This window comes from Varanus komodoensis, unplaced genomic scaffold, assembly GCF_004798865.1.
Source record: "Varanus komodoensis strain SLA01 unplaced genomic scaffold, ASM479886v1 scaffold82, whole genome shotgun sequence".
Classification (NCBI taxonomy): Eukaryota; Metazoa; Chordata; class Lepidosauria; order Squamata; family Varanidae; genus Varanus; species Varanus komodoensis.
In genome coordinates, this window is record NW_025336508.1 from 2,624,042 (window position 1) to 2,648,181 (window position 24,140).

General features: G+C 51.6%; 2 protein-coding genes across 6 annotated transcripts in view; one reads left to right on the forward strand and one right to left on the reverse strand.

Moving 5' to 3' along the window:
* PDE6D (phosphodiesterase 6D) overlaps nucleotides 1-18,814 on the reverse strand; it is a 29,549-nt gene extending 10,735 nt beyond the window's left edge. Inside the window, exons 1-2 of one of the 4 annotated variants that reach the window (XM_044456202.1) lie at nucleotides 6,614-9,191; nucleotides 269-310 (exon numbers count right to left, since the gene is read on the reverse strand). Coding sequence is in view for 1 of the 4 variants with exons in the window: in XM_044456201.1 (XP_044312136.1) it covers nucleotides 18,637-18,689 (53 nt within the window). In the remaining 3 variants the exon portion in view is untranslated. Of the gene's footprint in view, nucleotides 1-268; nucleotides 311-6,613; nucleotides 9,192-18,433; nucleotides 18,453-18,636 lie in introns of those variants that run through there. The other 3 variants (XM_044456201.1, XM_044456204.1, XM_044456203.1) reach the window with 3 other exon arrangements.
* A 5,253-nt stretch (nucleotides 18,815-24,067) lies between these two features.
* Nucleotides 24,068-24,140, forward strand: part of COPS7B (COP9 signalosome subunit 7B) — a 10,620-nt gene continuing 10,547 nt past the window's right edge. The window contains exon 1 of one of the 2 annotated variants that reach the window (XR_006417210.1): nucleotides 24,068-24,106. The gene's annotated coding sequence lies outside the window, so the exon portion shown is untranslated. The remainder of the gene's footprint in view (nucleotides 24,107-24,140) is intronic. The other variant, XM_044456232.1, reaches the window with a different exon arrangement.

The window sequence follows — 24,140 nt, forward strand, 5'->3', positions numbered from 1 at the left end:
AGAGCACACAGCAAAGCAGTGTCCGTGGCTCAAGGCAGCAAAGGTCACGCCACCTCCAGTTCCTCAAGTACAAGCCAGCAGGGGTGAGCAGCAGGGAACCCACAGCTGACAGTCGACAGATCCTTGAACAGGTTGATTTACACGCAGGTACACACAGCATTCCTCTAAGTATTCCCATTATCATTCTACATCTGAACCTCAGGGGTTCTCCAGGAGACTAACAGAAGAGACACATCAAAGCATCCATGCAAAATAGAGTCGCCCTAACCTTCTGGGGGCAGGGGCGTAACTGACTCCACTTCCTCCTTCCCTATGAAGCAAGAAAAAAGAAAAAACAGTAGGTTGGAGAAGGCGATTTTGCGCTAGAAAAGCTACAAGAGGGAAAAGAGCTAAGTACACATTCTCTCCTCGTTCCCTTCCCTCTCTCTGGATACAGTCTGCCCAGAACGTTTTGGGTATGCAGCACTTCAGAAGGAGTAATTGTGATTCTGCACAGTATGTGCTTTGAGCTCCAGATTTCAGGAAGCACAGCCAAACCCTTTAAAGTGCAATCCTATATGCCTACTCAGAAGCAAGAGCGACGACGTCCAATAGGGCATGTTCCCACGGGCTCAGGGGTGGAACCCCCGCTTTGCATGCCAGAGGGCAGGTTCAGCCAGTGGCATCTCCAGGTAGGGCTGAGAAAGAGCTCTGCCTGTAAGCAGTCCCGGAGAGCTGCTGCCGCCAGTCAGTGCTGACAGTGTGGGGACAGACAGAGCGATGGTCTGGCCGGGATAAGGCAGCTTCCTCGCATTACCAGCCAAGGACACGGTTCTGGCCACGTTCATGCGGAAAGCAGTCTTGCAGCTCCCAGGGTACCCCAGCTAGCCACGTGGCCTGGGGCGTGCCTGGCGCTACAGGATGGCTCTGCCGCCTAAACATGCACAGGATTGCTCCTTACAGCAGCCTTCCCAAGCCTAGTGCCTTCCAGATGTGCCGGGCAATGCTCAGAATTCCTGGGAGCTGCAGTCCAAAGCATCTGAAGGGCACCAATTGGGAAGGGCTGGCTTAACGCCTGCCTCCTCTAGCGAATAACACCCGTCAGCTTTATGGGGCGCCACATGAGGCTCTAGCATTATGGGGAGAATCTCCCTCTCCAGACCATGCATCATTTGAAAATAATTTTGAAGCGCTACATTTTTCAGTAACCCTAGTGCAGGCGAATGGGTGGAAGGAGGGGAGAAAGAGGCTTCTGTCCGGTAAACTCAGTATCAGATTGCAGGAAAACGTCAATAAATGTTGAAACTGCTGTAATTCAGGAGAGGATCCAAATGCAGTAACTGTGCTTTAACTGCTTATTGTCCTCCATTACCCATTTCGAAACAAAGTCAGGATGCCACTGAGAATGCGTCTTCCACAACGCTGTCTGACACTCTAGCCTGAGAGATGCACCCACTTCGGCTTTGCTTCAGGATTTCCTGAGTGCTTGATGCATAAACCCGGGAAAAGGCGCTGCCCACAGGGCAGGGCAGTACGGCTGGACGCAGCATGCTGGCACTCAGGAGCTCAGTGCAATGCGTGCGTGTTTAGGGAGCTCAGAAGGGGCCCTCTGCCTCTTTACACCAGTTCCACCTGGGCTTGTCTAGAAGCAAACGCAGCTGCAGCCCCTTGCCAAGAGAATTAAGAGACAGAATACAGGTGGGGGGAAGAAATACATGCAAGCCGGCTATGAACAATATACTGTTATCATCAACCTTCTTCGCAGCAGTGCCCTGGTAAAGAGAGTTCAGGAGGCTGCAGCAGGAGCAATCCGTCCACACTTGCGTCAGCCGAAAGATTCAAGAATGTTTAGAGTCCCCGTGTACCTTTTAAATCCACTTGCTGTCGCCGGTACTCCAGAGCTTCAGCTACTGGGTGTTACAGACATGAAACCAACAGCAACGGCCATGATGCTCGGCACTTGCCCTTCCTCCATGCATCTCAAGGAGTCCTGCACGGTGGCGGGGCGGGGGGGGGGGGCTTGATTCTCGCAGTCCTGCACTGGCAGCTCAGGCAGAGAGAACAGACAGGCCCGCTGTCACCGGCTACGCTGCACAGCTGACTGGGGTTCAGCCAGCCTCCTTTTGGCTATGCCACACGGGCTCAATTCAAAGGGAAATGCCAGTCACCAAACCTTAACACAGAGGCCTGAAGGAAGCACACGAATATTCAGCTCAATAAATGAACGCTGGTGCTCACTGTCAGAAGGGAAGTCGATCCTGAATATACATATTTGCATTTTCTATTATGGGAACCTCACAGATGCCAGAATCTAAGGGCCATTTAGCACCATGCAAACTGGATGCCTGGAATGTTTCCAGATATTGGATGTGGAAAGCAGGAAGGTGGCATGAGATGACTGGGGGGAGTCTCTCCAGTCCGTAGGCAGCAGCCTGTTTCCCAGAAGTCAGTGTCAGATACTGAGCCATGAGCCACACAGCAGCTGGTGTAAAACGCTTCTTCGCCTTGGTGCCAGCCTCCAATTTCTAGGGACCTTGCCCTGCCTAGGCACTCCAATCCAAGAGGCCATTATTATTCCCCCGCGACCAGTTTCCAAGCCTGCTTCCCAGCTAGTTCTTTCCCTTCATCATTCGTCCAACGGCACATCCCTACACGTAACAGACCCTTCCAGACTCCTTCCTCAGCAACATGACTACCGAGGCTCACGCCTAGCTGTCTGGGTTTCTCAGCATTTCCTCTCTACGGTGCCAACAGTTCTTTTCCAAGACTGCATCCAATCCATTTCAAAACGTCAACATTCCTGGCATCGAGGAGCAAAATCAGACACCCTGGCAGGAGGAGAAAACCAAGGGCTGTTTCTCTGGACAGCAGCCTCAGCCAAGAGCAGCTACTCCAGGAAGCTGCAGCCACCCCAGCCGGTTCCCCTCCAGAGGGCCGGGAAGGCTACAGCAAGAACAGGAAGGGGGAGCTGCTTCTAGGTGGAATGTTACAGCACGACACTCTTCCCAAGAGGACAAAGATAAGTGCTAAAGAACAGGGAAGCATTGCTCCAGCGGGATTGCGAGAAAGTGACACCCTTCACAGCACATTTTGCAAGGCAGGAAAACCAAAGCTGTCCTGTCGAAGGCATGGCAGAAAGGAATGGCGTGCGAGCATTCAGCAAAGGGGAGAGTACAATGCTGTGTCCTCAACAGGGAAAAGGCACCGTTACAATTTCAGGGCGATGCCCTTTATACTGGAGGCGAGTATGGCATGGATTCTGCCCTGCAAAATGGCCATTTCACAAATAGGCTCTATGGTTAAGTGGTCCCTAAATAGTAGCAAGAGCAGACATGCTCAGGTTCAGCCAGGATGCGGCAGACAAAATCGTAAGAGGTGCAACTTTCAGTTATCTTGTCTCTTGCAATCTGAAGTTATCACTCTGCAATTCTCTTCTAAGTAGTGAAACTGTGGGCAAACTTTTTTTTATCACACCTTTACAAAGACTTGAGAGAGCCACTGGATAAAGCTGCTTTTCCAGATCAGGATGCTGCCTACAAGCTACCAGCTGGCTATCCCTTGCCTGGAAGACCCCAGAGAACACACAGCCAATTCCAGAGGGCAGCTATGTTAAGACTCTTTTCTGATCTTTCTGCAGACTTTGGGCACCTTAACGATCAACAGATTTACTGTCGCATAATTCTGTGGAGCAGACGCCGCCTGCCAGATGCTTACGTGCTGTCCCCAGTTGGTGCACATGCTCAGGAAGCAGAGGGGGGAAAGGGCTGTGAAATGTCAAAAGAAGCAGGAGGTCTGCAAAACGCTAATGTATGCAAGATAAAAGCAGAGTGACTCATTTGCAATGGAGATAACACTCCCTTTTTTGTTGATCTGTTATCAGATCAAATCAGCGCCATTCAATTTGGGCTTTATCAGAGCTGGAGTTCTTTCACACCAGGGGCACTGCATTATCAAAGCGTAACAAGAAGGAAGGATAGTTCCTCACCAATTACAGGTCACTGTGCGGATGGATCCTGCGTTCATTATATTCTGCTCTTTCTGAGTTTCTTGAAAATGCCTGAAATGAACCCACTGAGTGAAGACTGGACCCCTGTGTATGGTGTCGCATCCTGCCAACAGCGAATGCTTCACAAGTTTGGTGAAGTGGGCCCAAGTTCACGGAACTTACTCCATCCCATCTCTCTTAGTTTCTCAAGGGTCACAAGTCTCCTTGCATTTTCAAAAGAATTTAGGGGAGTCCTCTACTGGTGCAGGCACATCTAGGCTATGCCAAGGGAAGGGATGCTGGAGAAATCACACACACTCAAATAAATTTTGGATCCCTATTAACCTGACCTGCAGATCCCACAGCAGAGCTGCCTTTTCTGGGTCACGCAGATTTCACAGGTGGGCGTTTCACTTTTGGGGAAGGCTGTGCTAATTCACAGCAGTGCTTGTGTACAACTGCACACTTCTGCACATGCATGTTAGCACAAGTAGAGCAGTATTTGGTGGAAATATTCCAAGGCAGCAGATAGAAAAAAGATGCCTGACATTTCATGCAACACGGAGGGAAGAGGTTGAACACAGTGTCTACATCCTTAGTCATGGGTCCTCTCAGGGCATGTATGAAGTGACCCTGAACCAAATGAGGCCAAGTCTCCGTCTTCCTACAGAGAGACGAGACAGTGATGAACCAGCCCTCCTCTTTTTACTCTCATCACACAGCAAGCATGCCCAACTTTGTCTCTGCTGGCAACGCCTGCCTGCCTGCCTGCCTGCTCCTGGGCCCCAAGGCAAGTCTGTAACCCCTACAAGCCCTCCCCGGGGGAACCCACAGAGAAAGCAAGCCCGTAAACCAGGCCCAGCGGGGACATGGGCCCGTGTCACCTAACAGTGGCATACCGCTACCATGACAATAGGTACCAGAGGGGGATCTGCCTATCTGCAACACAGGTAAACGCAAGTCCAAGCGCCACAGCACCAGATAGAGAGGGCTCCGCTCTGACAACACCAGGTGCTGCTGAAAGCATTGCAAACTACCCCCCAGCAGCCTAGCACCTGGCGTTGCTCTTCCTCTTGCAAAGGCCAGGACAGCCGTCCAGGGGCACTCGAAAGGAGCTGCCACCGGGGTATTGATTAGCCCAGAAGGGTCTGCATCCACAACCACGACAGACTCAGGCCACACCGCTCTTCCTCCAGCTTTGCCTTCTCTCTTCCGCACACCCCCTCAGAGTGAACAAGTTAGGCACTTCATCTTTCAAGCCAGCATATTTAAAAGGGCAGTTCTAGCAGGCTGAAACTCCCATGCATTTAACATGCACCTTCAATCAATACCCCCACATAATTCTGGATTCCAGACGAGCCCATGAAATGCAGATGGGTCTTTCTCACTGCCAGTCAATCTTGCTGAAATTTCACAGTGGGCTCACACTGAGCTGCGGCATCTAACGAGCGAAATAAGAATTCAGATCAGCTAGCGGGCGGGCGGGCTGCGGGAGGCACTCCCAGAAAATCGACGCCAACAAAGGAGCTGGCTTCTGCTTGCTGACAAAGCACAGTGCTAGGACGAGCTGCCTCGCTCAGCATGAGTGTCAACCATCCAAGGCAAAACATCGCTGTGGACGACACGGCAAGGTTGTGCATGCACCACACACGCTCAGGGAAAAGAACCAAAGTTCTGCGGCCCTTAGTTTATTCAAACCAGCACTTCTTTCTTTGCTCAGCGCAACCGATTCGGCTATTCATGCTGCAGAGAGGAGCACAGAGCTATGCCGGTCCCAACGGGCAGCCACCAGAAGTCCCCCCCACCATGCTCAGCCCTTCTGCTGTCATCCAGCGCCGCCCTGGTACTTTCAGGAACCAGCTTCACAGACAGAAAAGTTAGGAATTTGGCTCACCCAAGCTTTTTGGCAGACTCCTTTGGGACAACAAATTCTGTACCTAATGTGAAGTCCAGTATTTGGACCATGGCTGGCAAGATCCATAAAAACACACTTGTCAGAAAACTCCCAGGGCTGAAGGGGGGCAGCAGGGAGGAGAGGCTGGCTTCCTCTTCCTGCCCCCCCCCCCCCGCAATGGCAGAGACTTTAGCATGCAAGCTGGTTTATTGCTGGAGGGGGTTTTACCAGGCTACTTTCTCTCTGCTTCTTTGCATTGTTGTGTTTTTAGCCGTTTTTGGATTTTCACTCAGGATGTGTTTTTATCTGTGTCTTCAGGGCCACTACAGGTAGGCAGGTGAGATATAAATTTGATTGCTACACAAAATGGCCCAGGCGCGAAGGGTCATCTTGGCGACTGGTAGCCAGCAGTGCAACTGCAAAGGTTGCCAGCCCCTCCAGCAGCGCTGCCCCGAGTGTTCTGTGTGCAAGACAAGACAGGAATTGCAAAGAAAAACAAAGCATAATCGCTTAAAAAGAAGTAGCTGTTCACTCCTGCAGCTTCCTGAGGCCTCCGATCTCACCAAATGCCTTCATGCCATTACCTCACCCATCCCCTTGTCAGACAGGGCCTGGCTTACTCCTGCACGCAAACCAGTCCCTGGCTTCTTGCATCAGGCCACAGGTTCAGTGGTCGTGATGTCAGAGGAGCTGGCTAATTTCAAGGCCAGAAACTAAAAACTGGATTCTGTGGGAAATTAAAAACCCTTGCTTACCCACAGCAGTGCTCCGTGGACTCTGCAAATGCAGATTACTCAAGGATCAGAGTCTTTCATCAGAAAGAAGCAGACATCTCTGTCCTCAGGATTGGTCTACACTGCTGCATGCTGATTTTAATTTTAAACACATCTTCTGGACCCTGTTTGATCTGTTGCTGGAAATGTACGTATCTCATATTACTGCATGCACATACCGTATGTTCTGTTCCAAGCCTTGTTTACACGGATAGTCACTTCTGTTTAACAGTCCCTGACCTTGTGTGTGCTTACAGAGAGATCTGGATTTCTCCTCTCCAGAGGAGTGCGAAAAAAAGTTCATTCTGCAAATACTGTGCTGAAGTATATTACTGACAAAGGAAAAGTCCAAACAGAGGGCATCCCAGCAAACAGTTCAGTAGGAAATGAGTCACTCAACGCAGGACATGAATCTGCACAGCCCCGTACGGTAGCGCTGAACACAGAGTACAATAAGCAGGGAGGACGAGGCAGACCCTTTCCCTCGGAAGACACACACACAGCTGCCAGCTACCAGCTGAAGCACCCCACATATCTGAACTGCTGAAGTCAGAGGCGATCCAACAAAGCATCAAATGCACACGCCAAGAGTTGTTTGCAAGCGCCACCAACTCGTTTCAGTCCCACATCTAGGCTATCACAAGTTCCTGTTCCAATGGCTAGACAGAGTTCTGCCACTGAGGTGGAGTCCACTACATCTTGCTATAGGCTGACTTCTCTTTGTTGAAATAGCCGCTTGGCACTTGATGGGCTGGAACTCGCCCACAGCTGGAACAACGGGGACTCCACGCAAAGGCGTCCCTTTCCATCTGAAAATACAACGCCTGTTCAGGCGCACAAGAATTTCAATCTTTGTTGAGAGAGACAGAAGAAACACTCCTCACATTCATCACCAGACATTCTTGCCATCCTTAAGCAAACGTCCTTTTCCCCCAAACTGCATCTTGTTGTTGGCCAAAATGCTACAATACTCTTAGATGGTGAAACAAGTTTGAAAACTTGGGGAAAAGAGAATGGCCAAACCTGCGACGTAAGTGATTCCACGCCCACCTCCCTGCCTGCCAAAAAACCCTCTTACAGAAAAAGCAGTCATTTTTCCTGCTACCTCATCCTCAGAGTGATACAAGCCATTTGCAAGGGAGGTGGAGAAGGAAAGGCAGTGGAGTTGTGGATCAACGGGGAGGTGGGGGGAAATGATGAAAAGAATCGCCTACTCCCACCCACCCTCCTCGACACTGTTCTAGCTGCCTGTCCTGGCAGAACACAGAGGAAGAACAGCCTGGACCAGCAGCAACATCTGGAGCTGTTTGCACTCCTCCTCGGGCTTTAAAGGGGAGGAAGATGCGCTGGGAGTTGGCCACAGCCAGGATCCGACTCACCACAGCCTCAAGAGCATGTGTGTTTTGCAGAATGATTCATCCCGAAGTCTGAACCCACATTTCCAAACAGCTGGCAGAGGCTTTGTTCCGCCATCAAGCCACATGTGGGTTCCGTGCTGGAGGTGAGCCTTTGCGAAGCTCACGTGGCTCCTTGGTGCCGAGAGGACGGAGGTGCCGGCCAGGCATCGGGGCGGTGGTCAGGCTCAAGAAAGCAGGCTCGCCTGAAGAGCCACAGGACGACTCGCGCTTGTCAGGTTAATGCTGCAAGTGTGGGGCATGTGCACACGAGGGAAAACAAGGCGTCAGCTGTGAGAGCACGCCGAGCACTCCTGGGGAGACAGTGTCCTTCAGTACTTGCTGGCGAGCCGGCTTGTGCCTGCTCCCGGTGCCAGGCGAGCCCTGGCTGAGGCACGCTTGAACAGTGCAGCCTTGTACGCCATGCCCTGGACAGAGTGCAACCCCCACACCAGCCCAGGCCTCCGGGAAAGAAAAGAGCAAGGCCGGCCTTCCCCAGCTTGGTGCCCTCCAACAAGGCCGAGGGATGCTGCACTTCTACTGCAATCTGGAGGCCACTGGGAGAGCGAGGGAAGAAGGGCTTCATTTGGAAGAACACCCTGCCCTAGAGAAGACAAGGAGGGGGGAGTGGAAGCTTTTACAAACCACCCAGAGAACTTCAGCTATTGGGCAGTATCGCAATAAAACAGAGCTACATCTCACTCTTAACTGGCTTGCTCACTAGCTTGCCCCAGGCTGACTCTGAATGAACTGAAAGTCAGGACAACTGCTGAGTCTCCCCAGAAAACTCTGCTGCTCTGCCCTCACATGCCTGCACAGATCCTATTTGAAAGAGCTGGTAAAGTACAAGCGGGAATTACTGCAGAGTTGCTTATTTTTTGCAGAAGCCATCTGTACCAAAGGGACTCCAACTTCGACAAGCCTTATCCTGTGTGACACTCAGGCATTCAGGGTTCCCCTCCTCAGACAAGGGCGGCTCTGGTTACTAGTAATTGCAACAGCTAGTGCAGGTATTTTGAAAGGCGCTTGGGAAAAGCACGGAGACCCCTTTTACTGCACCATGCTGGCGGCCCAGAGCAATGCTCATCCGCTGCCCCACGCTGCTGCAGACGTCACCCTCCTGCCCAGAGACCCAAATCCACGCTTCATGACAAGGCAGCCTAAAGCAGACGGCTTAGGGCAGCACCTAGGTGACGCCACCGGTTGCTGGGGAACATGAGCAGCAGGCACTGCCGCTTTCGGGTCCGGCTTGTGTGTTTGCTGTGGGCTGGCCAGCGCGTACACAGGATGCTGAACCAGGTGGACTTTTGATTTAATCCAGCAAGGCTCTTCTCACTTTTTAATGTTCTTATAGGGCTGTGCTGGCATTTTGCTCTAGAGTCTAAGCAAAGAAGCGAATGCAACCTCGCAAAGAGCACTTTACAGATGGGTGCTGCAACTCCTAGCAAGAGGCACACCTACCAGCGCAGAATGCAAGCCCCGTTTCATCTCTGCTGCTCAGGAATGGGATGAGGAAGGAAGGGAGGGGCAAGGGGACGGGACACAGCAGCATGAGGGGAGGGGGGGTCCCCCCGGGTCCAGATATATGGCACAGTGGCACCCTGAGAAGTCTGCCAGGGTTCTGCCAGGCCATTTGGGGACCCTGGGCACTGGGCAGGTTGGCCACTGAACCAGAGACAGCACAGGCCAAACGCAGAAACTGTGTGGCACTTCACTGCCCTGCTCTGGCCGCCAGAAGGCCAAGTTCCAAAAAGCCCTGCTCTAAGCCAGTAATGGCTGCCCTCTGGCTAGCATGCCATGTCTCAGCATGGCCAGCGCAAGTGAGCAACTGTGTATATTTGCCCTTGGAACCAGGAAGTCAGTGGAATCTGCCTAATCCCTTTTTTTTACTAATATTTTAGGAAATGGCATTATCTTCTTTATTTAGCAAGTGGATGATCACAGCAATCATGAGAGGCATTTTGGACAGGCACTTTAGTGGGCGACTTACAGTAGATTAAAGGCTCAGCCATCCTGTGAGCTGCTCTTTAGCATGAACCTTTGCTTTGAATTCAACTGTAGCTGGATCCTCTGCTTTTAAAAAAAAAATCAAATTATTTAAAGCAGGGATGGGAAACCAGTCACCCTCCAAATGATCTTGAACTGCCCCTTCTCTCATTCCCCCTCTCCATCAGTTATGCTGGCTGGGGCTGATGGGAGTTGCAATCCAACAACATCGGGAGGGTTAAGGCTCAGTCCTGCGGAGCAGGGCAACACGTGCGCCTCTAGACTTGGGCGCACAACTCCATCAGAGCCGGCCAGCATAGCCCTTGCTGAGGGACGACGAAAATGGCACCCCAACAAGATGCATAAGGCCACCCCACCCGGCCAGCACATACCTCCCAGCGCTTTCAGTCACAGTGCACAGGAGATGTTCCTGTAGACAGCCCAAACCTCTAGCGGCTCCTCCTAAGGTGCCCCAAATATTAAAAACCTTTCCACCTGCCGTCTGACATGCGCAAGTTGTGGCTGCTGCATACAAGAGAATGCCCGTTTCCCACTTCCGATACACCCACAGGCACGCTGGAACGTTCACACCCTGCGTGCATCTAATCAGAAGTCCGACTGAGCCCACTAGGCCTGGCTCCCCCGTTAAGTGAGGGCTTGCCTGCAGCCTCAGTGCACTGTCACATCAGCTTACCCACAGAGGAAAGGAAGTGGGAAAGCGCATGGCGCACTGGTGAGAACGGGCGTCCTGCATACAGAAGAGTCTGGGTTTGTGCCCCAGCTGTAGGGCTGGGAGGGAACTCTGCGTGCTACCAGGGTAAAGAGTTAGACCGATTTGTGGTCAACTGCATAGATCGCACTGCCTGCGACAGTTCTGGAGAACACTGGCAGTCCCACACCAGTTCTTTATCCCTCTGAGAACTCCCTCACACACACTGGTGAAGGATGCCAGTCAGTTAAGTATTCTCATCGGCACTCACTAGTGTTTGTCCAGAATGTGGAGAATCAGCTGCCCCTGCTTTGGGGCTATCATAACATTCACTGTGACCTGGGACAGCATACTGGGCCGACCCAGCCTGAGTCCCGCCTGCCTAGGTGCTTCCGACCCCAGAACGGGGTGCTGGTTTTAACAGCCTGGCACCACAATACTGGATGGAACACCTCTCCCATCCAGCATATGCACTGCAGCATGCTTTCCAAAGCGGAGATTCCGTTATGATTACTCCTGCTACCAAACCGCGTGTCCAAACACAAGTCAGGAACTGAACCCGTGGCTGCGTGCAAAGCTAGACACAGAGTGGATGCCTGCCAGGGACGAGTGGCTAAGGACTTCATTTTCAGAAATGTATTCTGTTGTCAGTCCTGTTCAATATCAGTAACTCACAGTTTATAGCTATCCCGTGAAAATAATACAAGACTTCTGATTTGAACAAAATAGACATCCACAATTATTCATCCAGAAACTGGCTGCAGGTGGACTCCCAACATCTCACAGGAGATTGGTAACAGCCTTTCCCAACAAAGCAGCACCTGTGGTGGTACCCGGGTATACATGGAATAATGAATGCCAAATCCACACAGATTTTGCGAGGATCGTTACTGAGCAGAAAGCAATGCGAGGACCATTTCACCAGGTGTCTGACCCGGTGGATAGGAGGATTCCTTATGCCCGCTGGCAGGCCAGTACAAGAAGATTGTCTCTCTCCTGGGTAAGACAGCAAACCTCACCGCAACAGATCTATTCTGCACAATCTGTTCTCACAGATCAGCCTTCCCCAACCTGAAGTCCCCCAGATGTGTTAGACTACCGTTCCCATGATTCCCAGCCAGGCTGAGATGCAGTATACACTGGAACGTGTTCCTCTCTGGAGAAGAAATGCTAGGTCAGTGCCAACCTCCACCATACTTCCTATTATTTGTGGCAGAAGCGAAAGGGCAGCGGAAGCTGAGCTGACACAGGAACGCTCGCTTGAACAGCCACAGACCCATGACTGGGCCTACCTGTGACTCCACTGCATAAACGTCCTTGAGCACCACTCCTACTCACACATGGCTGCTTATGTGGGTCTCACGGCTGCCTGAAAGCTCGCCTGGGCGTCTCACGGGCCAACTGATTCTGCTCTGAGCCCATCCCGTCTCTCCAACATGAGGCGATGCAGACCGAAGCCAAAATGTGCGTGAGGGAAGCCGCCCAAACCACCACTACTCAAACAGCCACATAAATTGATCCTCAGGGTGAAGAGCAACAGCAGATCACCAACCCTTCCTGCTCATGCAGAAGTTGCTTCTAGAGCAGCCCTCCCCAACTGGATGCCCACCACCCACTGTTCTGGACCTCCATTCCTACCCACACTGGCTGGGGCTGATGGGAGCTCACCAGGGCAGGGAAGCCTGAATTTGCCTCTGGACCTCACTACCCAGGGCCAAGCCCACATCTAGAAGCCAATTCCTGCATTATTAGAAAGACGTCACAGCTCAGACAACAGAGTCGGACAGAGGATTCCCACAGATTATATCCATTGTGCATGGAAAGAAAACATAACAAACAGCATAGAAGTAAACAGAAACAGCTGGGAACAAATTTAGAGGACTTGGTTACTGTTCTGCTTTATGGCCTCATCCACACAAGAGGAGGAGGAGGAGGAGCAGGGCAGAACGGCACCGTAATCCTTTGCAGCTTTCCTCCCCAGCATTCTTGAAGCTGCCACTTTGAAAAAGGCTGCTGTGGGGCAGAGAAGAAATAACAGAACCCCACCCCCTGGTCCCAGCCTGTTCTTTGTTGAGCATCGTGTCTTCCAAGGAACAGACTCAGAAGGGAACACAATGAAGCTGGCTGTCTCCGGTTAATTCCGAGGGAAGGGGGCTGAGGGTCATACATGCCGCCCCGAGGCTTCAGCGATGGGTGCGGCATAGAAATGTTATAAATAAATAAATAAAAACATGCCTGGAACTAGCACCTCTGAAACCAGAAAGCACGGCAGAGTTACTCAGTGGCAGTGTGATTATGCCCTGTTTACAGCTTCACAATGACCTCTGACACTGAAGAGAGAAAAGGTCCCACACAAGGATGCAGAACCTCTGGCCCATGGGATTCCCCACTCAGCCCAGCAGCTTCTTCCCCTGGCCTTGCCCACCGTTCACTCCTGAGTAGGCACGCTGCTCAGGCCTCCTCCTGAACAAGCCGCTCCTGGGGCTTGTCTTGCTCACCTCTGAGTATCCTTGTTATCCTTGCCTGACATTCGCATCCCGCCCACCACAGAGGGCTCTCTGGAGGTTCACAGCATTTAAGGCAACCGTCCAGATGTCAGCCAGGCCCAGTCCTGCTTCGCTTCCCGGATTAGGCAGGATCAGACACTTCAGACTACACGGAAGCTGAGCAGACATGCCACCACTATAAATTCATGACAGTGGAGCAACTGCGTGTGTGTGGATTTATTTAGCCCTTAAGAACTATTCCAGAGTGGAATTCACCTGGCAGGTGAAAAAGCATTAGTCACCCCTGACGGGAGGCAGAGACGGGCTGACAAAAAGCTCAGTGTTCAACAGGACTGACTGATGGAGGAGACGGCTGTTGCTTCAACGTCCGGTATGACATGGACAGATACCTGCCGTGGCCCCGTGAGAGTGCAGCACAGGAATGGAGGCAGGCGCAGCCTAAAGCAGCGATGCAGTGACGGGGTGAGCAACCAGCCACAGGGTGATGTGCAAAGGTTGTACTCTTCTCCTGCCCCTTTCCATTTTTCCTCTAAAGTGCTGGACTGCGAAGTGTTATAGGCAGGGCTCACAATGGTCTCCCACACAAACACTGGGTTTGATTGGATCCATCAGCACCACAGGATCCGAGGGTCCAAACCACCCGTTTCTAGTCGGACAAAATAAAGCCACAAAGCCCGCCTTGAAAGAAGGCCGGAGGCAGGCGCTGTATTGGCAACCTGAGGCCAGCTACACAAATGGCGCGCAAGGACATACAAATGACTTGGAGGGAAAGTTCTACATGGGCAAGGGGGCACTGGAGGACGACACAAGCGCACTCTCCACAATGGCCACGGGAGCCCCGGGAGCCCTTTCACCTCTGCCCTCTTCAGCTGAGGGGTAACGTAGGCAAAGGCACAGCCGGCTCCCTTCGCTTCGCATATCCACACGAAGATCACATGCCCAGGAGTAAAAAGGAATGTTTCAGACAGGAAAGTCATCCAAGGGACCCATCCAATGCTCTGCCTAACTCTGGGAGAAGCAAGCAGCTGAGCTCAGGGGGCTGCGCATGAAAGGTCCCTTCATGCCCTCAGGGCAACTATGGCGGCACATGGACAGGTCCAGCAGCAGCTCATGTTGCCAAGGGGCAACGTGGGGAAGGGAAGCCGGGGCAATGGGCCAAGTCCCACGTGCACAAGCCAGCCTGTGGCACGACCCTTGGGCAGAACTGCTGCTCCACTCGCCTCTGGCCTGGGAACTGGGGGCAGTGGGGAAAGCAGGCAGTCCTCCTCCAGGGACTGGACTCCATAACGATCAGGATAATCTGCATGTGGCTGATTGCCACATGAACACCTAGCGATTTAAGCATGCTATGGGTACTGTGGTATGCAAAATCAACTTTAAAGGCAGACTTCCAACCCAGTGGCCTCCAAAGGTGCTAGGGGACAATTCCCAGCATGCCCCAGCCAGTCAAGGCTGTTTAAAGTTTGGAATAATACATCTTGTGGTGGAGGCGGCAGGAGAGCAGCAGTCAGCAAAAGCAATTTAGGGCACAAGTGTATGCATATTTAGAGAGATCCGTGACCCACAATTTCCAGCACAGTGGAATTTGCGGGCCTTTTTCTCTCTAAATAGGAACTGGATTGAGCCCTCAGTGGTCAATAGAGAATGTTAACAAGCACACATTGCGGTAACTTTGGCAGGATGCATAAATACTTGCAGTTGCTACCTAAACACACTTATTTAAGGTAAGACTCGCCAAAGCTTCTGGGACCTACTTCTGAGTATACATGTGTAAGTTGGTACTGTGGGGGATGGATCCAGAACTTAACCACAGTTAGAGTAGACCCATTGAAATCAGTAAGTCTGGGGTTAGTCCCAAATACCTCATGTCCCACTGAGTTCAGTGGGCCTACTCTAAGTATGGCTACAGCTGGCACTAACCCAGTGTGTTTGCCTGCCATTCTATTCTTTCCTGCCTGTGTGGCATCAAGTGTGGAGGGAAGTGGAAAGAAAGGCATAAGGCAGGGGGAGGGAGAGTGGCCAGAAGAGGTCCTTAGTGTGCAAACGCAGCAGGAGCCGCCTCTTGATTTCTGACTTTTGAGACCTCCGATCAGGAAAGACTTGGCTGGAGAGTTCCACCACAGCAAAAAGGACTGAAGTGAGCCCGCTGCAAAGACGACGGTGAACCTGATCTGGAGACATTCTAAAACCGCCAGGGACAAACACCAGGAAATGTAAGCATCTATCAAGCTCGGTGACCCTCCCTGCCACCAGATCTGAGCAGCTTCCGCCTATACAGGAGGATTCCCTGCAGCTGCTTCTTTGCAGCACACACCTTGCTGGCAAGATGCCCCGAACACGGTCTTTAAATCTTCCTCAAGCCAATTCCTCCCTGAAGTGAATCACCTTAGCCTATCTTGCAACCACCCCCTTCCCAGACCCTGATCTCTAGGTTGTAATCTCCTTTGCAGCAAGAACAGGCTGGAAACCACCTTGAATTCTGCTGCCTCGCATGGATTTTCTCATGGAAAATCTAAAGACTCACAGCGATGGTCCCAGTGTTGCTTTTTAAAGCTTGTTTCTAGTTCTCATGATTTGAGAGGAAGACAAACAAGATACTTTTGCTAAAAGTGAAGCCTGGCCTTGCAGATGATTCCAGAGGAATTAGCACATTACAACAGGATTTTTCTAGCCCATCCGTACATATGCCATTAAAAAAATGCGACTGAATATACTCTGTGAAGCTTTCCTTTTTGATCAACGAGACGCAATCCTACCTCACCATAGGCAAACAAACGAGTAGTTATTTAGACATCTGCCTCTGTTCATGTACCCAACTGAGTTTAAATAATAATTTTAAAAAATCAACAGTTCCACACATGGCAAATGAAAACCATTTCCAAGAAGTCAGAACAATTTGAAGAAGAGTTTGCAAAGCAATGTGCAGCTCAGAGAAAAACTATTGTGAATGAGGCTAAGAGTGCTTAAAAGCCCCTCTGCTTCAGGATCAGAGAGCCGAGTTAGGGAGGTTTCTCAGGAAACACTGTTAAGCCTGGTGTTCTCAGATAAACACTGTTAACCTGCCCCGATATTCCACTACTCCGGCAGTGTGTTCCCCAATTCTGATCATCCAACAAAAACAGCCAACCACAAACAAAACTGCACGAGAGAGCAAGTTGAGCAAAGTATACAGATTAATTCAGTGGATGTGGCTGCTTATGCCGCTTATTCCAGGAGTTCTCAAACTGGGCTAACAAAGTCTTTGCCTCAGACAGGGAGACACACTTGAACTTTCTTCTGGTTTAATAAGATAATCTGGATTCTCTTAACATGTAGAAACAGTCCCAAGGCTGCCTGAACTGCAGTGTTCACACTCAAAAGGAGACTAGAGAAATGTTGCTGCAGTCTGCACAATCGTTGGTTGTGGTGTGTGCAGGCCACCACTGTGACAATTCGAGCTGTGGCAGATGAATTCCAGCGGAGTGGCTTCTTGCCATGAGTAACAAGCCATGGGCTCCAGGAGTTTTCTGGGGCTGCTTGTGAACCATGGCAACAAACCACCCTGCCTTGGTTCACACGACTGTCTGCCACGGCTTAAACATTTTGAAGAGCCTGAACAGCAGACATCACTGCTGTTGAAGCCACGGCAGGTGCTGGCCACTGTGTGATCCAGGGCACTGAGTCCCCCTCTTGTACTCCTGGCAACAAGAGCCTTACTTTGGAGGTGTAAGATCTGATCCTGGGATTTTCCTCTTCTCCCAGTCTGAAATAGACAAATATGACTGCAGTGCTCCCAGCAAGCTCGAGGTCCCACTTCTTGCTGGTTCACATGCTGCATGCAACAGCCAGCGAAATGTCTTTCTTACACTTTATGGCTTTCTCCTTAAACATGCAAGCAGGCTTTCCCCAGCCTGGTGCCTGTTGGAAGTTTTGGATTACAGTCCCCGACATTTGACCATGCTGGCTGGGGCTGATGGGAATGGTAGTACAAAAAGCCTGACAGGCACCAGGGTGGGAAAGCTTGGAGTAAAATAACTTGATCAGGTGAAGGTCAGGAAAAGACCACTGCTACTAACTGGCTGTTCCTATGCATGTAAGCTGTCCTGAGCTGTGCACTGGGAGGACGGGATATAAATGCTTGTTTAAATTAAATTAAAGGCGAACTCCAAGTCAGTCCTACTAAGTTTGGTGGGGCTTATTGCTAAGCATTGGTGGCTGAGACTGCCTAACAAGCTTTAGGGTTCATTCATCAGAATCCCTCACATAAGGAAGGAACCCCTCCTGCCCAGATTGGGCTGCTTCGTCCTCCCCCACCTGTCCTTTGGCCGGTCTGCACAACTGCTCTCAAGCTATCCCCCTGCAGGCCTTTTGTCGCAATGCAGCCACTCCCACTCTTGACATGCTATGATCCGGATTATGGGGGCTAATCCTGGACAGGCTTCCCCATCTGTAGCCTTTGGCCATGGGTTCAGGAGAGGAGAGGACCACTAGTGGGGAGCTTCTGGCTCTTCCCAGCTCTGCAGCTAGAATCCACTTCCTCCAGCCAAGGCTGGCAAACCTGTCACGCTGCTCAGTCACCCAAGCAGATGCGAATGCTCTTTGCATGCTAGCTGCAGACTGCTTCCTACTCAACTAAAACTGAGGATGACCTGCAAAGAAGGGTGCTTTTGCCCCTTTAAGGTCTGCACCTCACACTGCCCAAAACGCAGGTGGCTGACATAAGATGACACACATCTGGCACAAGAGTCTTCCAAGCAACTCCACTGTCACCCAGAATCTCAGGCTCATCCCCCTGCAACCAGGAACAGCAATTTGCCTCTTCCAGTGCCCCCCATCCTAGAAACCCCAGAATTTCACCCAAATGTGCCTTACTCATCCCTGGCCATCAACCACAACGCCTGATGAAAGAACCGTATTTATCCCAATACTGCACCACATAAAAGCCTGAGAACACCGCAAGGCACTAGCCCATTTTCCAAAGGCAGGCACCCCGGAATTAGCCAGTTCAGCTTCCCCAAGCTGGCGCCTTCCAGAAGTGCTGGGCCATTGAGGAAGCTTCGTCCGACACACCTGGAGGGCGCCAGCTCGGGGAAGGCTAAGCTGCGGAATCCTTCCCCTTCTCCGCCCCGTCCCTATCCCCTTCCCCAGCACCGTGTTTCCTCCACGCGCCCCCGCCCACGAGAGTTTCTCACACACGCTCGCACACACCCTCCCACTACCGTATTACCTCGCTCCACGCTCCGTCCCAATGTTACCCGTTCCCCCGTTACCGTATTTCACCCCGGCTGCCGCATCCTCTCCCCGTTATCGTACTTCCCCGCCGGCTGCCCCCTTCTTCCCTCCCTCCCCTCCCCTCCCCCCCCGCCCCGCCCCGCCCCGCCACGCCACGCCACGCCACGCGCGCGCCAGCCCGGCGGGCAGGCCGGATACAGCTTGAATCCCCTCAGGATCTCCTTGGCCCGCGTCTCCTCCTCGCCCGACATGGTCCCGCTCCCCGCGTCTGGGCTCGGCGCCCCCCGGCCGCGCTGAGCTCGCTGGCAGGCCTGGGGTGGGCGGCCGGTCGGGGGGCGGATGGAGGAGGCGAGAGCGCGCCGGCTCCGACCCCGCTGCGCCCGCCACTGCCCCGCCGAAGCAACGGCCCTGCCCGGCCAATCGTCGCCCGCCGCTCCCGCCTCCGCGCGCGTGACCGGCTGCCCCGGCGGCCAATCGGAGGACGAGGGCGGCCACGGCGCCAACGCCTCACCTGTCACTAAGGAAGGGACGCCCCGCCCGCTCTTAGCAACGGTAGACATGGCGGACGGGTGCCACGGCAGGACAATCTAACTGAAAACGCGAAGCCAGCGAGGCGCGGTTTCGCGGTGACCGTCAAGCATAGGGGAGCGAAGAGCGCCCTCCGGCGGCCAAAAGGGAGGCACCGGGAGCGAGCGAGCGAGCGTGCGCGCGCCTTGGTTCTGCACACGTGGGGTTCGGTTGCACACGTTATCGTGTTCAGCTGTAATCACAAAGCACGGGTTTTCTTTTTATTCTCCCAGGGCCTTTAGGGCACCATCAGGCCCAGCCAGAGGTACGAGTGGTGGGATTTTTCTATCCAGCAAGCATAGGATCACACTCTTTCGTTTTTCAGGACTTTATACTGTTTTATAGGATTTCTGAATCTTACAGTTAGGATCTTCGTTGTAGTTAAACTTCCAGAGGGCTCTGCTTATGGTGCTGTGCAGAAATGTGGGCAAAATCCATCTGGAAAATAACCAAGATAGGATAAACCATTGCAGCTGCCTAGTGCAGCTTCCTTTCCTGCCTCTTTCCCCTCAGCTTTGAGTGCTGGCTGGTTTGATGAAGAGTTGTGCAGAACTCAAGAGCTTGCATCCTTGTGCCATTTTGGTTGGTGTGGGTTTAGGGCTTTTCTTCTTTTTACGTGGGACACAAAACTTCATAAGCACATTTATGGTATCTCAATTAAATTATCTTGAGGGAACAGAGGGCATCCACAGAGTTAAGGGAACAGACATAGAACAGCCACTGATGTCTGGGGCAATTCAGAAAAACCCTTTTAAGAACAGTTTCACTCAAAAACTCTTCTGGCAATTTTGCAGTGTTGTCGCATACGACGTGACAGCTCTGCCTATGATTACACCAGCAACATGTTCCAGGGTTGTGGTCCCATGTAATGTTGATGCTAGTTTTTCTGTTGGTTTGCTTTTCTGTGGTGGAAAGTTTAAAAGTTCCATCAGTTGGTCAATCCATCAATCCAGAACTGAGGGTAAAACTTTTTGAAGAGGATCTTAAACTTCTTCACAAAGATGTGGTGCTTTCCCTGTCAAGCATGGTTTGCTTTTTGGAGGTGCAAGAAACTTTCCAACGCTCTTACAATTATGTCCTGGTAGAAGGCAGAGCTCCAGGTGGATTTGATGTCAACTCCCAGAAGCCTCTGCCAGAGTGACCAGTGGCTGGGCATGCTGGGAGTAGACTTCCAAACATCCGAAGGTCTCTGTTCTGCCCATCCCTGCTTTAGGTTAGGGAGCAGAGTGATAATGACAAAAATAATGTTTCAGACTTGTCTCTCAAAGGATGAACTAAATGGAAACAAATGGTGTCTTTCTATAAACTTTGTTTTAAATGTTTACACCTCTTTACAGGTTCAAGTCCTCCTCTTGCACCGTCAGGATACCTATAGTGACTTTTACTGAGTCATCTATAAATTTTTCATTGTTTTGCATCATATATGAATTGCTTTTATATTGTCATGTTGTACTCTTCCCTTCTTCAGATGTGCTTCTTCTGCTGACCATGGCTGAACAGTTCATTTTTTAGATTTTAAACAAACAAAAATCGAATACAATTTGTAATGTTTTAAACCCACACCGGCATATAACCAGACAGAATTTAAATTGAGTGTGTTGAATCTTGGCACACTGGTCAGGATTCTAATTTCTCACATGCAAAACTGATCTGTTGAGCCCCCACTATTTTTAACCTATTTGCCTCATTAACACATCACAAAAAGCAGATAGCTTTTAAGAGTGAAGACAGCTATGCAGCAGAGCCTTTTTGCATTCCATCTCTGAAAGATGGATCAACGCTTCCCCTCTGAACCTGCCAAAGCTGGTGGATGAGCAACCTCGTTTTTGAGCTACATGGACCAGATCTTGTTACCTGAGAAGCCCTTAGTGGGCTCTCACCGGTACAGAAGATGATTATGAAATTTAAAAAAATCTGTGGAACAAAGCCATTTAAAATTCTGGTAAGCCAGAGGCAAAGGGTGAGTTCACACGTACGGGCAACCGAGCACAAACGGATCGCTATTAGGTGCCAGGCACCCACAGTGATCCTGACAGGCAGCTGGGCTCTCTGTGGGTACTTTGCTGTCCCCGCACCCTTTTCATTCCTCTTGGCATTTTCCCCGGGGACATGGCAGGGAGGAAAGAGGCCCCTCTCTTTGACAGCTGCAGTTGCAAGCTCATTGCAGCTCAGTGTCGCTGTCACAGAGTCCCATTGCACAATGAGGACAGGGAACTGATTGGGCATGCCTGCCTCCTGTTCCAGAGGACTCCGGTTTGGTCCCCTCCCGACCGCAGCCCCGTTCTTCAGGCAGCCTCTCCAAGGAGATTGCTGGCTTCTGCCTTCTTCTGAGAGACGTCCAGCAGGGGCCGATCTGCCCAACAGAGCTGCCCCCTATTGGGTTGCTCCTCTGAGCAGGCTGCCAGCTCCTGCTTCCTGCCTAGTGGCAGATCTCTGGGGCAGGAGGTGGGCTGCCTCTGCCAGCACCAGGCAACAGCCACGCTTGCCCGGCAACTAATTTGTCCTGGGCTTGATCCACGGTAGGTTATGTCATCTAGGCCTGGATGGCACAACCAGCCATCATGGTAGGGACAAGCCCTGGAGAAAACCACAGCAGCTTATAATGGTTGACAACTGGTGACACCGTAAGTGGGTTTGGATGTGACATGCACAACAATAACGCAACTGTTGCATGTCATGTCCAGTGAACTCGGTCAAGAGGGCAGAACGCCCCTTGTTGGATAATGTAAGAAATGGGATCCCAGAGGAATCAGTACTGGAACCAATGCCTCTAAACTCTTCTGTGACTGGTCTAGAGGTAGAACTAAGCCGGCAGGTTGGTTGGTAGCACCAAATCATCCAAGGCTGGCAGAAGCAAACCCAGGGACTGTAAAGAGCTCTCAAATGGCTGCATAGACAAGGAATTGCAAATGCAGTTCCACGTAAGCAGGCCTGAAGCATGGGGCAAAAGCCATCGGAACGTCACATATATGCTGATGGGGTTTGAGATGAGGGTGACCACCCCGGAAAGGAAGATAGGGGAGTTGGTGGACAGCTGTGTGAAAAGGCTGGCCTGCTGTATGGCATCGGCAGTGAAAAGAAAACACCCTTACAGTTTCCTGGGGGTGTACAATCAAAAGAACATGTACAGCTTGTTCAGACATACAGGAAAATACATGCATACATAGGTAGTCCCTGAAGGGACTATGGAGACAGAAGCTGTACAAGGAGCTTTTATATCCCACCAATTACATCCAGTTTGGAGGAGGGGTTGGGGATCATGTAGGAATGAAGTGGGCCGTTTGCTAACGGTACATTAAGGATAGAACCATGGGGATTTAAGACAACACAAAAAGAACCTTCAGGAAAGGCAGACCTTAGCATGTCTAAGGTTGGCCCCAACGGACCGGCCTTTCAGGACAGGGGCATGAGCATGTCTAAGGTGAATCTGGGAAACAAGACCTGCAACATACATTCCTGTTCAGATCAGGAACAACACAAAGAGAAGGCCCTTCAGGACAGGCACTAGCCTATCTAAGAGGGCACCTCCAGAGGAGAGGCACACAGGCAGCGTGTCCAAGGGGTAAGTGGGGAGCAGGACTGGCAATATGGATTCCTGAAGATCAGGAATTCCATCTTAAGTTTAAAAGCTGCTCTTACAGTGTCAGGTTTCTAGCAGCCATTTTATGGCAAAACTCTTGCTCATTCTATCCTGAAAATGGACGTGAAAAGGTATACTCTGTGGTAGGTCTCTCTCTCACGCACGCACACACAGAGTGATGGGGTTTTGTTGTTCCTGCAACCCAACTTTTACTCTCCAAGGTTTGCAGGGGTATGCAATGTGCAACACTTTGCACGTTTTGGCTTTGAACACGTCCCAGGCCTTGCCTATCTTGGCTAGGGCTGATGGGCATGATAAGTCAACCCACCCAGAGGGCCACGAATCCCTCTCAATCAGGTATTCTTAAATCCATTGAAATGAAGGGCTTGCCTGTGCCTCCTCTTCATGAGATCGCAACTTGGTCCTGTGCACACTTACTCAGAAGTAACTCCCAGTGACTTCCATGCATCCCCCTTCCAAAGGGGACATAGGCTTATTCTTGGGAATAACAAAACCTGGTTGATGTACTTCTGACCAGGTATGTACTGTACTCAGAAAAACAAATGTTGCCATCCCACCTCACTGCCTTGGCATAAACACATCAAAAGATGCCTCGGTGTCTGGTGGTGAAGATGACCCCACTCCATTAGCAGGTGACTGTCAAAGTGTAATCTCTCTGTTTTACAGGCTTGCTAAAGTGCCTCCTAACCCTGTAAGTTCACACATGTAACCTTTTTGTTTACTTAACTTGGCCAGCCTGTTCAAGGTAACTTTAATTTAGAAGGCCTGTCAAAGGTATCTAATTAGAGTGAAATGTAACTTTTCTTTATGGTGCTGTGAAGTGTATCCAATCACCTTCCTGTGTATTTTATTCATTCCCCTTTTGTGTATTCTGTATAACCCTAATGGAATTAGCATTGGGTGTGCCCATAGATCCATGTGTTCAATTGTAAATAAACCTAATTGCCCTCGCAAGGAACTGACCATCTGAGCCTTAATTGCGGATCGGTGTGACAGTACAGCGGCTTGCTAAAAATACTTTCTTGGTGGATTTACAGCGTCTTCTCCGATGCTTGTTTTAGCGTGCCTTTGTTATGTATAAACCGCTTTTGAAATGCTCAGTACGAAAATAGGACACACCGCCGCTAAAACTGGCATGGCTACGGTTGCACGGTCAATCCGGGAACCAGCGGCTGGCCGATGCCTCGCTCCGCAGAGCGCCGGTTCCCGCGCAACCAGCCCCGGGCGGGACCGCGCCGAGGAAGGGCGCTATATAAGGGCCCGCCGCGGGCCGGCGCGCTCCTCCCGCGCGGAGGGGCTTGCGGCGGAACCATGGCGCGCGGGCAGGAGTTTCCGGGCGGACCCGAGGAGGCGCCGGACGCGCCTGCGCGCGCCGCGTTCCAGCCGGCGCTGCCGCTGCCGTCGTCGTCGCGGTCGTGTCGGCTGGAGGAGCGGCGCGGGCCGGGCGGGCGCGGTGCGACGGAGGGGCCGGGCGGGGGCGGCGGCGGCGGCCACGGCCCGGTAAGAGGGGGCGGCAGGCCGCGGCCCGCGGGCT